Raw genomic sequence first — 14,888 nt, forward strand, 5'->3', positions numbered from 1 at the left:
TAGCAGGTAGCCATTTTGTCAAACGCATAACAAATAAACATCCATCCAGACTGCAGCAATGCCATCCGAACTGTGCGATTGTGACATCCTCACCCGGAACAGTCGACAGCTGGCACTTCTTTCCTGTGTTGACGGACATGACGTAATGATGCAAAGAACAATGACTTAAGCCAGAGATTTAGCGCCAAATCTGACCCAACAGCTCAAAATACAAATTATTTGTATAGGCTTACCGAAAGGAATTAGGGTAAGATCAGGTCATTGCTTTGAACTCTGATTGTTTATGCACTTAGTCAATAATGGCAATTTGTTCATTTTTAACCAACAAATCATAAATAGTACAGCGTTTACAAAATCTACAGTAATGGAGAGCGTTTCCAAATGTCTACATTTTTCTTGTAGAAAAATTCTGTTTCAGTGAGGATGAGAGGCATTAATGTAGCAAAATCTCTGCTTTTCAAATGAAAATGAATTAGTGTGGATGTGGCCATAAGAAAATGTGAAAATCTAGTTCCTCTGATGACATCACAATTGACATGTACATGCAACTGTGAGTCACTCCATTGACATAAGTAACACTCAAATTGTAATGAGTCAGAATAAACACTGATTTCCTATTGAGATGGTTAGATGTGCCTTTCACATAATGTAATCCTCTCACCAAAAGACAAGACTGTAATTACTTGATGGTTGCACCTTGCTGAGATGTTCAGTGTTGGTTCAAAATGTAAGCTTCATAATGGAGTTTTGAATAGGCAACATGCTGTGTGCTGTTCTCCTGTCATTTTCCTCTCCAGATAATTGATGTCCTCCTAAATGGTATTTTACAATTGTTCGCATTTATTTCTGGTATTCATCTATTACAGGCATATGTAGAGGTTATATAACAGGCATATTTATTCCTGATAGTTGCTTGATAGGGATTGATGCTTCTGGCTTTTTCAAAGAAAAAGAGGGGTCAGATTATAATTAGACATTACTCTCTTTTCCCCATCCTCTGAGAGCCGGAGCTCTGTTTAATTCATTTTTAGGTCTCTCAACATCAATTAAATTAAATCAAACAAAATTATGGAACGTTGTTCTACATTTTAATTGAGCGTTACAGTTAAACAAATATTGCAGTATAAAGAATGGTATAAACATATTTTTGTATAAACATAAACATCTCTGTTTAAGTATGAGAAATGTCCGAGTCACAACAGTGCCCCTGACGCTTAAACTCTAGCTGGCTAATAAATTTAAAAGACATGGGAAATAACTGTTAGGAATATGTGTGCGATGTGATTGGCCTAATTGCAAGGGACATTTTGTTTGAACTTGTGGCAAGTGCCGTAGATCTAAGATACCCGTAGATCAGTGCTACTCTTAATGGGTCTCGTTCACTTATTATTGTGTACAGGTTGTGCAGAAAAGGTTCTCATATCTTTATGCTGTCTTGAAAAACACTCTTGCTTCAAAGCACACGTAACAAGATCTCAGAGCCAATTGTGCTGTTCTCTAAACCAGCTGAAACGCAAACTTTTGAATCGTTTGACATTTTATGACTAGGCCTACACTACAGATAAACCCATCTCAGATCTAGCTATAACACACGTTATATTTGGTTCTCTGAAATACAGTGTTGTTAAAAAGTATTTGCCCCCACCCTGATTTCTTCTGTTTTATTTTGTATTTATTTTTTTGTATATCTCATACTAAATCGTTTCAAAAAAATGTAACAAAATCTATCATAAAACAAAGGCAATCTGAGTAAACACAAAATACAGTTTTTAAATGATAATGTTATTTAATGAAGCAAAACCTTTATCCAATACCAAATGGGCCTGTTTGAAAAAGTTTTTGCCCCCTTAGTTACTAAGTCCCCAAATCTATAAAACTGCATTCATAATGGACACACCCAAGTCTGATTACTGCCAGCCCTTTTCAATTAAATCAACATCTAAATAGAACTTTTTTTTCTTTTTCATGAAGTTGGCTAAAAGGTCTCACCCAGTAGCATAATATGCCAAGGTCGAAAGAAATTCCAGAAATGATGAGGAATCAGGTGATTTAAATACATCAGTCTAGGAATGTAATAAAGCTATTTCAAAGGCTCTGGGACTCCAAAGATCCATATTGACAGCCATCATCTCCAAAAGGAGAAAACTTGTCACAGTAGTGAACCTTCCCAGAAGTGTCCGACCTTCCAAAATTCCTTCAAGAGCACAGCAACGACTCATCCAGGAAGTCACAAAAGAAACCAAGGACAACATCCAAGGAACTGCATGCCTCTTTCGCATCAATAATGGTCACTCTTCCTGACTCCACTATCAGAAATTCACTGGCCAAAAATGCCATCCATGGAAGAGTCGCGAGGCAAAAACCCCTGCTAACCCTGAAGAACATTAAGGCTCATCTGAATTTTGCCTAAACACATTATGATGATCCTCAAACCTTTTGGGAGAATGTTCAGTGCACTGATGAATTGAAAGTGGAACTGTTTGGAAGACAGGGGTCCCGTTACATCTAGCATAAATCAATTTCCAGATGTAACAGACTTCCACAAAAAGAACATCATACCTACTGTCAAGCATGGTTGTAGTAGTGCGATGATGTGGAGATGCTTTGCTGCTTCAGGTCCAGCGCAACTTGAAATAATTAAGGGAAACATGAATTCTGCACTCAAAATCAATCCTAAATCTGTGAGTTGAAGCTCAAGTGCAAATGGATTATGCAGAAATGCAATGATCTAAAACATAGGAGTAAGTCCACTTCTGAATGGATCAAAAGAAGCAAAATTAATGTTTTGGAGTGGCCTAATCAAAGTCCTGACTTGAACTTGATTGAGATGCTGTGGCAGGACCATAAATGGGCAGTTAATGTTTGAAAACCCTCCAATGTGGCTGAACTAAAGTAGTTCTGCTAAGAAGAATGGGATAGATTTCCACTACAGTCTTGTGAAAGACTGATCTCCAGTTATCAGGCGCATTTGGTTGCAGTTGTTTGCAGGTAGAACAACCAGCCAATAAGTTTAAGGGGGCAGTTAGTTTTTCCACATATGATATAGGTGGTGTGTGTGTGTGTGTGTGTGTGTGTGTGTGTGTGTGTGTGTGTGTGTGTGTGTGTGTGTGTGTGTGTGTGTGTGTGTGTGTGTGTAATTTCTTTCTTTTTTTTTTTTCTTTCTTGAAAGCTGTAGTCAGGTTGCCTTTGTTTTATGTTTTATCTCGTTTGAAGATCTAAAACCATTTAGGATGAAAATACACAAAAATGGAAGAAATCAGGAAGGGGCAAATACTTTTTCAAATCACTGAATGTAAGACATAGGAACCTGTATGGCCACTGTTGTTCAATTTCGAATTTATATATATATGATTATTCCCAGTCATCTGGGTATTGCGAGTCATCTTTCATTTATTAATTTATTGGCAAGTAGTCTTGTAATAAGGAGTATAATGAGAAGTCAGACTGTAATTTTTAATAACTTTGATGCAAACCGGAGGTGGAATTCAGTGGTTTCAAGAGAGTCAACAATTTATTTCTTCTTATGTGATACAAAAATAAATATATAACAATTTTGGGGGGATTTTCTCCCCCTTTTCTCCCCAATTTGGCATGCCCAATTCCCAATGTGCTCTAGGTCCTCGTGGTGGCATAGTGACTCGCCTCAATCCGGGTGGTGAACACTTGATCTATCAGGATTAGTAATTAGCACTGCACTTTATTCATCTACAATCTCACACTGGACTGTCAACATATTCTCCTCAATATACTACTTCATATATATATATATATATACTCCTTACTTATTGTATTGTGTATTGTATATTGTGTGTATTGTTTACTGTACATTGTATATAATTATTGTGTTGTGTAAGTATGTGTACATTTGATTTGTAAATTGTTTTGTGTAAGTATGTTGTTTATTGTAATTGGTATATGTCTCGTCACTGTCATGACTGCCATGTTGCTCGGAACTGCACACAAGAATTTCACCTACTGTTGCACTTGTGTACATGGTAGTGTGACAATAAAGTGATTTGATTTGATTTGACTTGATTTGGTGGAAGACGAATCTCAGTTGCCTCCATGTCTGAGATGTTAATCCGCACATTTAATCACGTGGCTTGTTGAGCGCGTTACCACAGAGACCTAGCACGTGTGGAGGCTCACACTATTCTCCGCGGCATCCACGCACAATTCACCATGTGCCCCACCGAGAGCGAGAACCACATTAAAGCGACCATGAGGAGCTTAACCCAATGCAACCCTACCCACCCTAGCAACCGGGCCAATTGGTTGCTTAGGAAGCCTGACTGGAGTCACTCAGCACGCCCTGCATTCAAACTTGCAACTCCAGGTGTGGTAGTCAGTGTCTTTACTTGCTGAGCTACTCAGGCCCCTTATAACATTAGATTTAAAGGGGTCATGACATGAGAAACCAAATTTGCCTTGATCTTTTGGTATATAAGAGGTCTTTGTATCATTAAAACGTCCTGCAAGTTTAATATTTTAAGACGTCCTCCCCATTCTAAACGAATCATTTATTTAATCAAGCTCAAAATACAGCTCGTTCTGGATTCATGGTTAGAAGTGACGTGTCGGTTAGAAGTGACGTAACAGCGTTTGCATATGACCGCCTCCAGCACAAGATAACTACGCTTTAAGCGCAAGACAATTACGCTTATTTCGTATCGCCGTGCGCCTCACAAGTGTTCAGTCGATGGACAGCAAGCTCTGACAGAGACTACTTGTGCACAGGAAAATTACGATGCCACACAGATGTGCTGTTCCTGGCTGTGGTCAAACAAAACCTCTGAATAAGCTGCCGAAAGATCCAGACGTCAGGGAAAAATGGATGCAGTTTATTTTTTGAGGACGTCCCAGTCACGGCAGTGTTAACTTAAGCGTTTGTTCTGTACATTTTAAGGATGACTGTTTTGAGAACAAATCTCAATATGATGCTGGCTTTGCCAGAAAACTGTTGCTCAAAGATAAGTCTGTGCCGACTATTCTGGGAACAACGACGACGCAAACTGTAAGTAATCTATTTTAAACTTTAAACTACTTTTTAAAGCGCAATTTCATTCATTATGAATAATCACAGTGTTTTTACTTAGTTTACTTGCATATTGTTCTGGCTGGGGCGTCAATAATTGATACATAGGCACTGACGTTAGCCAATCATAACAGTGGGCGTTAACACTGAAGTCTTAAATGGAAAACGCCCCCAAAACAGACTGTTTGAATCAGAGGATGAGAAACAGGGTGGGAAAAGGTCATAAATCACTAGATTTTAAAAGTTTTTCTTAAAAAAAAAATATATTAATACTATAATTGCACCTAAGGGAACATAATAATACAATAAAAAAAACCATGTCATGACCCCTTTAATGCAAATAAATTATTTATTTGATCAGTATACTGATTTCTGCATACTTGTGGTTTCAGTTGATTATACATTTTATCCTACATTTAGAATAAATTAAAGTAAAAGCAAATTGAGGTATAAAAATTGCCTCGTAAAACATTCACACTTGGGTTGTATTGGCCTTTCAAGTTAGGCTGTGAATCAAGGGATAGGTGATCATTTTTGATAGCACTTTCACATTTAACTTTTTTTTTTTGCCTTGACAAAGATCAGTCTACAACAACAAATGCAAAATTTCTAATGCAATTAAATTGTAAATATAAGCATGATAATGAAAATAATTGAAATGTTAATAAATAATGGAAATGTAAATAAACCATTGCTTCCTGTAGGATCAATATCACTGTTTTGTGGTGTAAGACAGCTGTATAGATCTATAGAATGTATGGAATGCATGAGTCCTGTAGCTTAAATAAATGAACTATTGGTGTGAACGAGACTGAGATGGTGTCATTGTGAGACATTGTTTCTGATGTCAAACATAGAGCCTGACTGCTCGATCATCATGCGGATACAAGAGATTCAGTTCATTGGTGGAGTTCGTATTTCACTCCAGCACTGTAGTTAATTATTCAAGCTAATGGTATTTTCTCAGAGCTCTGTCAGATAATTTACGTATCTTATACTGCTCATTATTAAGCGTTTATCTGGTTTCCTCTTTCAGCGAGACAGTTGGGAGATGGGTGTGTGTATACTAGATCTAATTTCTGTAACATAAAACTTTCAAGACCTTTGGAAAAGCTACTTAATGTCAAAAAATACTCAATGACATAGTTTTAAATGTTTAGTTCACTATAAATAAAAATCTGGAATCATTTACTCACAATCATCTTTATCTTTTTTTCACACCAACTATGGCACAAATGTTCGTCACCCTCAGAAAAGTATATACCTGAATGTAAGTGAAATGGACATTCATTAGCATACTGTATTGCAAAAAACAACTCATCTGACAATACTTTTTTTTTTTTTACACTTGCCTTAAAGGGGTCATGACATGGTTTTTTTATTGTATTATTATGTTCCCTTAGGTGCAATTATAGTATTAATATATTTTTTTTTTAAGAAAAACTTTTAAAATCTAGTGATTTATGACCTTTTCCCACCCTGTTTCTCATCCTCTGATTCAAACAGTCTGTTTTGGGGCGTTTTCCATTTAAGACTTCAGTGTTAACGCCCACTGTTATGATTGGCTAACGCCAGTGCCTATGTATCAATTATTGACGCTTCCAGCCAGAACAATATGCAAGTAAACTAAGTAAAAACACTGTGATTATTCATAATGAATGAAATTGCGCTTTAAAAAGTAGTTTAAAGTTTAAAATAGATTACTTACAGTTTGCGCCGTCGTTGTTCCCAGAATAGTCGGCACGGACTTATCTTTGAGCAACAGTTTTCTGGCAAAGCCAGCATCATATTGAGATTTGTTCTCAAAACAGTCATCCTTAAAATGTACAGAACAAACGCTTAAGTTAACACTGCCGTGACTGGGACGCCCTCAAAAAATAAACTGCATCCATTTTTCCCTGACGCCTGGATCTTTCGGCAGCTTATTCAGAGGTTTTGTTTGACCACAGCCAGGAACAGCACATCTGTGTGGCATCGTAATTTTCCTGTGCACAAGTAGTCTCTGTCAGAGCTCGCTGTCCATCGACTGAACACTTGTGAGGCGACGGCGATACTGAAATAAGCTGTAATTGTCTTGGCGCTTAAAGCGTAGTTATCTTGTGCTGGAGGCGGTCATATGCAAACGCTGTTACGTCACTTCTAACCGACACGTCACTTCTAACCATGAATCCAGAACGAGCTGTATTTTGAGCTTGATTAAATAAATGATTCGTTTAGAATGGGGAGGACGTCTTAAAATATTAAACTTGCAGGACGTTTTAATGATACAAAGACCTCTTATATACCAAAAGATCAAGGCAAATTTGGTTTCTCATGTCATGACCCCTTTAATGAGTATTCTGTTTGGACACCAATGACAATCAACAGTTCAATGTCTGTTTGGATTACAAGCTCAGGAAACATACAACAGAAAGCTTATGTATTACTTGTGAAAAAAAAAAATTAAAATGACACAGCAGTGTGAAGAGGTCCATTAGGTTGCATTGTTTCATTTTAACATCTTATTCCCACCTTGTGTAAATGTGCATGTGGCAGGCAGGAGGGTGGGTCTGGGTCGTGATGCTGCACATCTGGCCCCTAATCAGGTTAATCAAGCCCTCAAGCGGGATAAAGGTGACCGGAGGCGGCAATTCCAGAGAGAGAGAGTTACGGGCAGTAACTGCCACTTGCAGTTCTAAGACGCTGTTTCAAATGATTTTTTTAAAAAATAAAATAAAATCAAGTTTTAAAAGGTGTCTCAATCCATTCCGCTGTGCTCCTGTCTAGCTGTTTTTGAAAGAACACATCCTGTTTGAAGAGCCCCTAAGTCTATGTTCTGTCACAATTCACATGGCATATCATTCCGTACAAATCTTTATGTGAGGGTCTCAAACAGCATATATATTCTGCCTCCTAGTCATCTTTTTGTTGTTTGTTTGGCATCCTTTATTTTCCTAAATTTGTTTTACATGATTTAATCATCTGTGTAATGAAAAACAAATTGGTTTGGCACAATGCATGTGCATTATTATCCTCAGCCATGCTTTCATTTTAGTGCAATTTCTCTTTCTCGACACGTACCAGGCATGTGCCGAGAAGAGGTATGTAGAGCTAGAGGTGGATCAATGCAGTGTAAAAAATTATGACATTGGTAGCAACTCTCCGAGATATTTGCTTATTTCCAGTTATGTGAATATCTTTAATTCATTTTATGTTATTAAGAATTCACTACCACAGGCAAGAAACTGTCCTCTTGAAGCCCAAAAATTTTTCATTAATTGTAAACACAGCAAATTAACAGTTGCATCGTAACACAAAGAATTATGTGTTTGAACAGCCTCTGAATTTACCATTGTAAAATGACCGCTGTGCAAAATTTCCCTTAGCCAGTATTATTGTGGGAAATTTACTGTTTTAATGACCTAAACATCTTTTGAAGATCGTTTTGTACAATGAAGCTTTAAAAGTTAAGTGGAAAGTACCTTTCATTTAAAGCTGTGACTACATGTCATTTCCAAGAAGCAGTTATCTTCATAATTGCCATAGACACAGAGTCCCACACTGGGCAGATGTGTAGGCAGGTGATACCAGGGTTGTAACAGGAGGTCAGGAGACATGTCGTACTATTGACTTCCATCTTCCAGAGTTTAACTTAAGCTGTCATCTTTTAGTTGAGACCAGTGTGACTAAAAGTCAATAAGGACACGTCTAATCACAGAATAAAAACATGACCACTGTGTAAAATTAGGCCATGAAATCAACATGACAGCCATGCAAGGATGCCATCCAAGTTTGATTAAGAATATAAAAAAAAACTTTGGTCTGCAATGAATCATCAGTCCAATAACATCAAATAAAATGCTAGTCTTCAAAATGTTGAGGGAATTTATTCTCTTTCCAACTTTGCACAATGTATTAAAGAAAACATATGTATGTGCAACGTATTTTTTACTTCCTAAATGTGATGTATCTACAAGTGAACATTCAGCTGGTAATAATGAGAGCGGGACTTTGTTTTATACATCGTGATTTTTTTTTCTGGATTATACTTATCAGTGTTGCTAGTTACAGCAATGCACCCCTATTACTACTGCTCTGACCTTCGTTTAGGGATTTTCCAAAATCCCTAAACCATTTTTTCTTACACCAATATTGAGCGCGTAACTTATCCTGTATTGTTAGTGTTACAACTATTAATGAAGTGTCAAATTGACCATCTTAATGGAGAGAGGTATGTAAGACTTTAATACACCATCAGAAGTATGACTGTTGCCCAGCTGCCAAAAAGTTTACAAAAAATCTAATATCTCCAGAACAGAAAATCATAGAGACATGGGAGCAGCCTCTTTTCACTTAGGGCTGTAAGGCAACTTGACACCATAGTAACCATATAGCAACATCCTAGCAACCACCTAAAACACCATATTTCAGGACCAGAAAGTATTTTGACTGAGACCCTTGTTGGGACATCCCCTGATTAAACAGCCATGATTACATCAGCAGACAAGAAAATTCATTTGAGAGGAATAGAAAGTTATTATTTTGAATAAAGATTATACAAACAAAGTATTATTATTTTTAATAGTCATGTGACCAGAGACAAGAAATGAATCAAGACCAGAGACATTTAAGAAAGCAAATAGGGTAAATTTAGATTTTGTGCTGTTTTTAACGAAATGGCAAAATTTGACCATCTTTAAAATGGTTTGTGACCATCACAAATAGCATTGTTGATGCACGCAGCTAATAAATGCTCAGTTAAGGTAAAAAGCAACCCTTATCCCACTCTTTTACACTCGTGCTCTTTCTGTCATCTCCTACAGTGGGATTGGCAGAAACTGGCCCTGGGCATCGGGAGGAAGCAGTATTCTAGCTGAATACGGGACCCTGCATTTGGAGTTTATGCACCTCAGTGCACTTTCTGGGAAACCCGTGTTTGAAGAGAAGGTGAGTAGCAGTTCAGTCGTTATTGCCTCTAATGCACACTGAACTACATCTGAACTGTAAAAGGTTATGCAATGTTAGAAGAGTGACCTCAGTGACACATAGTGACCTCTGTTCATAACCCAAGCAGTTACGTTGATGCTCATTTTGTGGCAATCCTCAGATCTGATTCTCGGGGAATGAATCCACTGATCTTACCTGACCTGCAATATAGACACAGACAAATGGCATTATTACAAGAACTGAATAAGGCTGTACAAACTGTGAAAGTGACCTAGTCTATAGATTTATGAGTGCTGCCTCCTATATGAAGACATAAACCACATAAAAAAGGCAATTTTTACTGTATTTTCAATAGAATAGTTTTCTGGATGTGCTAAGCCATGGTGTAATAATTTTATGCAATGACCTAAGCAGTATGTGCTTTGCCATTTCAGGTGATGAACATTAGAAAGGTCCTGAATCGTCTGGACAAACCTCAAGGATTGTACCCCAATTACCTGAACCCAAACAGTGGACAGTGGGGCCAACGTAAGTAAAAAAAAGAAAAGACATACTGAAAGAACAGCATAAATATCTTATTCTGTGAAATGTAATATTCTAAAGAAGTTGCCAGTTAATGTCCAATTGAACCAGTCGTAATTATAATGAATGACTTTATCCATCAGCTGTCCAACAAAATGCTTTTTTTAAGAGGAATTGATTTACAGACAGTTCGCTTACAGACAGAGTGCAGTTTTGTAAACGGAATACCCTCTTTTACTGATTCCCTGTGGTGACATTAGGCCCACTTGAATTTAAATTCAAAATAATATTTACATTGGATTGACCAAAACTCAACTTTAAGTGGCAGCATGTACTGTATATGTGTGTTTTTGATACCCCTGTAAGGTTATTGAGTTGAACGCAGCAGTAGGTCTGTCTAAGGTGAGTGAATAAGAAGCAAACATTCAATAAACTCACATCAAAGACACTCAAAGGCAGGGTTCCCATGTGTCCTGGAAAACCTGGAATTTTGCAATGCAGTTTTTTAGTCATGGAAATTCATGGAAAATTAGAACAATGCAGAAATGCCCTGGAAAAAAATATTTTGTCCTGAAAAATATTTTAGTCAAATATAACTGTTTGACTGTGTTATGTTCAAAAACATGATAATAATCAGGACTCTGAATATAAGTCAAATACATATTTGTATCGTATTGACACTGCCAGCAGCTGTGCATTATGAAACAACATCAACGATTAACTGTCATGAAGGAATCCCTGTCACCATCACATACATTCTGTTCTCATCTGCTGTCCTCTCTGCTTTGCAAGTTAGTAGTTGGTAGTTGGTTAATTTTCAATAATTCAATCAGAGTCTGCTTATACCACAGTTACCTCATGTAGTATGGGGAAAACATGGACGAAATCAATGAATCTTGTCACAAAAATGGCATTAGCTATAAAATGAAGAATGTCAAGGAAGGACCTATTTGGATGAAAATTAATATTTGAATGCACAATTAATAAAATAAAATTGCAGTATGTCTTATTGTGATACTTAAACTGCAAAAGTCTTTGATTTAATAGAACAAGTATAGAATCTGCAAGTGATACATGTGTAAAAATAAATGTGTGAAACCGATCGCTCATACAATGAAAACACCACTATTATCATGATTATCAGGCACGCTCTTGTGTGTATGAGATAACAGTGAGCAGAGCTCTCTGAAGTGTGCAGCACATACAGACTATCTAATAATTAATCATTAATAAAGGGGATTGATAATCACACTGGGCCATGTAGCAAACTACTTATCATATGGTGAGAAACTGCCTTAAAAAAACATGCCAAAATAAAAGCTAGATTTAAATGGAGGCATGTGTTTTGCTTAAATATTAAACTTGTTGGGCACATAAAATGTCCTGGAATATTGTGCGTTGAAAATAGTAACTCTGAAAGGGCCATCTCAACTTTAAGGGAACATTTTCTGATTGTGGTCACTAAATTAAGGCAGTAACCTGCTATGCCTTTTTGATAAGTAGCTTTTAACTTTTATTATTAGTATTTATCGTGGGTTTCCAGATTAACATTTAATTTCTAATGACAGTACATAAGGAGCATCATTTAAATGCACATCAAAGAGCTAGTAGTATCTCTACTCGCTATCGGTGTAAGGCTGGTCCATATTGCTGCTTATTCTGGCCAGCAAGCGACCACTTAGACAAGAAGAGACCGTCTTATCAACATGTTAAGTGACCAACCTCAGTTCACTTAGGTGTGGTTAAATCTGTAATCGCATATCAAATTGAAGGCAAAGCAGAATATTGCTTATTAGCTATTATGTCTCTCAAACAAAACTCAAACATTTGATGACATAAACCTCACGAAATTTGTCATATCCAGTGACTAGCTAAGTTTTTCTCAAAAGCATTCATTACTTTCTCATGTACATTTAAACGAGCTCATTGTTGCCGCCTTGGAACTTTTAAACACAGCTTTTCTTCCTGACAGACTACTTGTGCTCCCCAACTCCCGGAAATTGCATAGACTCCAGTCAGTTATATTAGAACAAGCTATTTCGACCATTTTTTGACTAAAATCTGCTCCATGAATGTCCTGTAGGTGTGTTTTTTTTAGCTGAGGCCAAATGCTGAAACATCTCTCACCTATAACATTTACATTTATGTATTTGGCATACGCTTTTATCCAAAGCAACTAACACCGTGTCCTAACCAGATGCGATGCGACATGCTATAAATGGTATCTTTTCCATGTTAATCATGAGTTTTTGTCCTAACCATCCGCAACACACAACAAGTGACAGGGCTTTCTTTGGTTGCGCAATGGTTTCTATTTCTGCAACATCGCGCCAGGCAGCACAGTCAACAAATAGGTCTTAATGCAGTATATTAAAGCTGGCATCTCATTAGCCAGATCAGAACCCATCTTTCTCACCGTGCTTCCAGTGTTAATTATGCAACAAAATATGGAAATACACAGACTCCTCCTTTTTAAAATCAGCCTCTAGACACCCATATTCATCAGTAGTCTGGGGTGTTTTATTCGGGTCCTAAAGAAGCCAAGAAGAAGGCATCAGCTTTCGGATTTGTGCCATCCTCGCTTAGAGGAATTTATTGCCGTCTTAATCTGGAGAGCAGTGTAGTCTCAACTTCATGGTCAGCGATGACGCAGGCACTTCAACACTAATGATGAAGAGTCAGAGGAGAACAAAGATACCTCAGTGTGTGTGTAGTGGGGGTAACACAAGCTACACCACTGAGCGAAAAAGGACAGGATTTTGTGCTCTCAGAATGCAACCATCTGAAACAAGGATTTATTTTTGTGCATCAGAGCAAGTATTTCTTTTTTCGCTTTGATAAAAGTCATTTGTTTAGAGGATCATAAACAAAAATGATCTGAGATGGCAGCTGGCCGCAGGGAGACGGGAGACGGGATGATAACACACAGCTGCATTTAAAAATAGCTGTCAGACTTTTTGCTTCACACAACTAGCCAAGCACAGTCCTGGAGGGCTTTCTATATGGGTCAGTTGTCATCTACGGGGTTGAGTGCCTTGTAGCGCCAGGGTTGACCCTAATAAAACAACCATCTTTAAAATTCCTCCATCCATCTACCCTCCTTTCACCCTTTCAGCATTTTTTTCTCCTAACCACCACACAACTAAAATATTTTTTGGTTACTTGGTTTCTGATTTAGTTGCGTCATTCTGGGTAGCACCACCCACAATGAAATCTCATTGTTTGAAAATCCCACTCCACATACAGGGTTTATATTAGATAAAAAAAATGGTCATTGGTGGTGGCTAACGTACACGTGCATCATTTTTTTTTTTGCAATTGATATTTAAGATATGTACATAAATTTCATGTTTGTATATATACAATACCTAGCCCTACTTCTAAAGCACAGAAAGCTAGATGAATATCATAAAAGTTTCAATATGTTTTGCTGTGAATTTGTCGCTCCACACACGAGTTTGCTTTCTGTGAAAATTCATTAAAAATAGATTGTCACTGAAAGCTTGTTGCATCGTGACCTAGGACAAGGTGAAGCATCCAGTATCTGGTCTCTCTCAGGGCTCTGTGTTTCAGAGGGATTTTGTGGAGCTGTACAAGTCTGCTGTATTGATGAGCACAGGTTTCACTGAGCAGCCCAGCAAGAGCTGCCAGCATTGGTTGACAAGATTTTACCAACAGAAGAACTCTTCTTACTTTTCACTATGGCACGATTTTACCATAAGCACCTGAGAGTTCCAGTTTTCCACATGATGTGTTTGAAAAATGATGACTGGAAATCCTTTTTTGTAGATACTTGGGGAAAAAGGGTCGTCTAAAGGCCGATTTATTCTTCTGCGTCGAACCGATGGCGTATGCCACGCGTAGCTATGGTGATTATGGTGTAGCCGATGCCGTAGCCTGATGTGCACCTCTTCAAAAATATTACGTCACGTCGATGCAGACAACAACAGCTGTAATTGGTCCACTGTGTTACCAGAGACAAATTAAACCCCCCACCCCCGGCATGACAAGAAATGATCTGAACTAGGGGCGCATTCTCTCCAAGATTATTTTATCTATGTATCTATATTCACTGACCAGTGATCGTGTCACATTATGTTTGGACCCGTTTCGTTTTTTGTGAGCATCTGCTGTTTTTATATTCTGTTTTATTCGAGGATTTATACATGCTTGAATAAATTTAAAAATACTTTTGAATCCACGAAGACCCCTGCATTGCCTTTATTTATAAAATGTTAAGTTATTTCAGAAATGAAGGTATTTTCTCTCAATACAATAGCATTTTGGCTGTGTACTCACAAAACGATGCAGACACACCAATGCAGAACTATAAATGCAAACCAACGCACGTGGACCCTATGGCGTAGGATCGACGCAGAAGTATAAATCAGCCTTAAGGAGTTAA

The 14,888-nt window shown here is 37.6% G+C and overlaps 1 protein-coding gene across 1 annotated transcript in view; it reads left to right on the forward strand.

Moving 5' to 3' along the window:
• LOC127623828 (mannosyl-oligosaccharide 1,2-alpha-mannosidase IA-like) overlaps window positions 1–14,888 on the forward strand; it is a 143,297-nt gene that overhangs the window by 106,226 nt on the left and 22,183 nt on the right. The window contains exons 6-7 of the mRNA XM_052098375.1: window positions 9,838–9,961; window positions 10,396–10,489. Of these exons, the coding sequence (XP_051954335.1) occupies window positions 9,838–9,961; window positions 10,396–10,489 (218 nt within the window). The remainder of the gene's footprint in view (window positions 1–9,837; window positions 9,962–10,395; window positions 10,490–14,888) is intronic.

The sequence above is a fragment of the Xyrauchen texanus genome, chromosome 30 (assembly GCF_025860055.1).
Source record: "Xyrauchen texanus isolate HMW12.3.18 chromosome 30, RBS_HiC_50CHRs, whole genome shotgun sequence".
NCBI lineage: Eukaryota > Metazoa > Chordata > Actinopteri > Cypriniformes > Catostomidae > Xyrauchen > Xyrauchen texanus.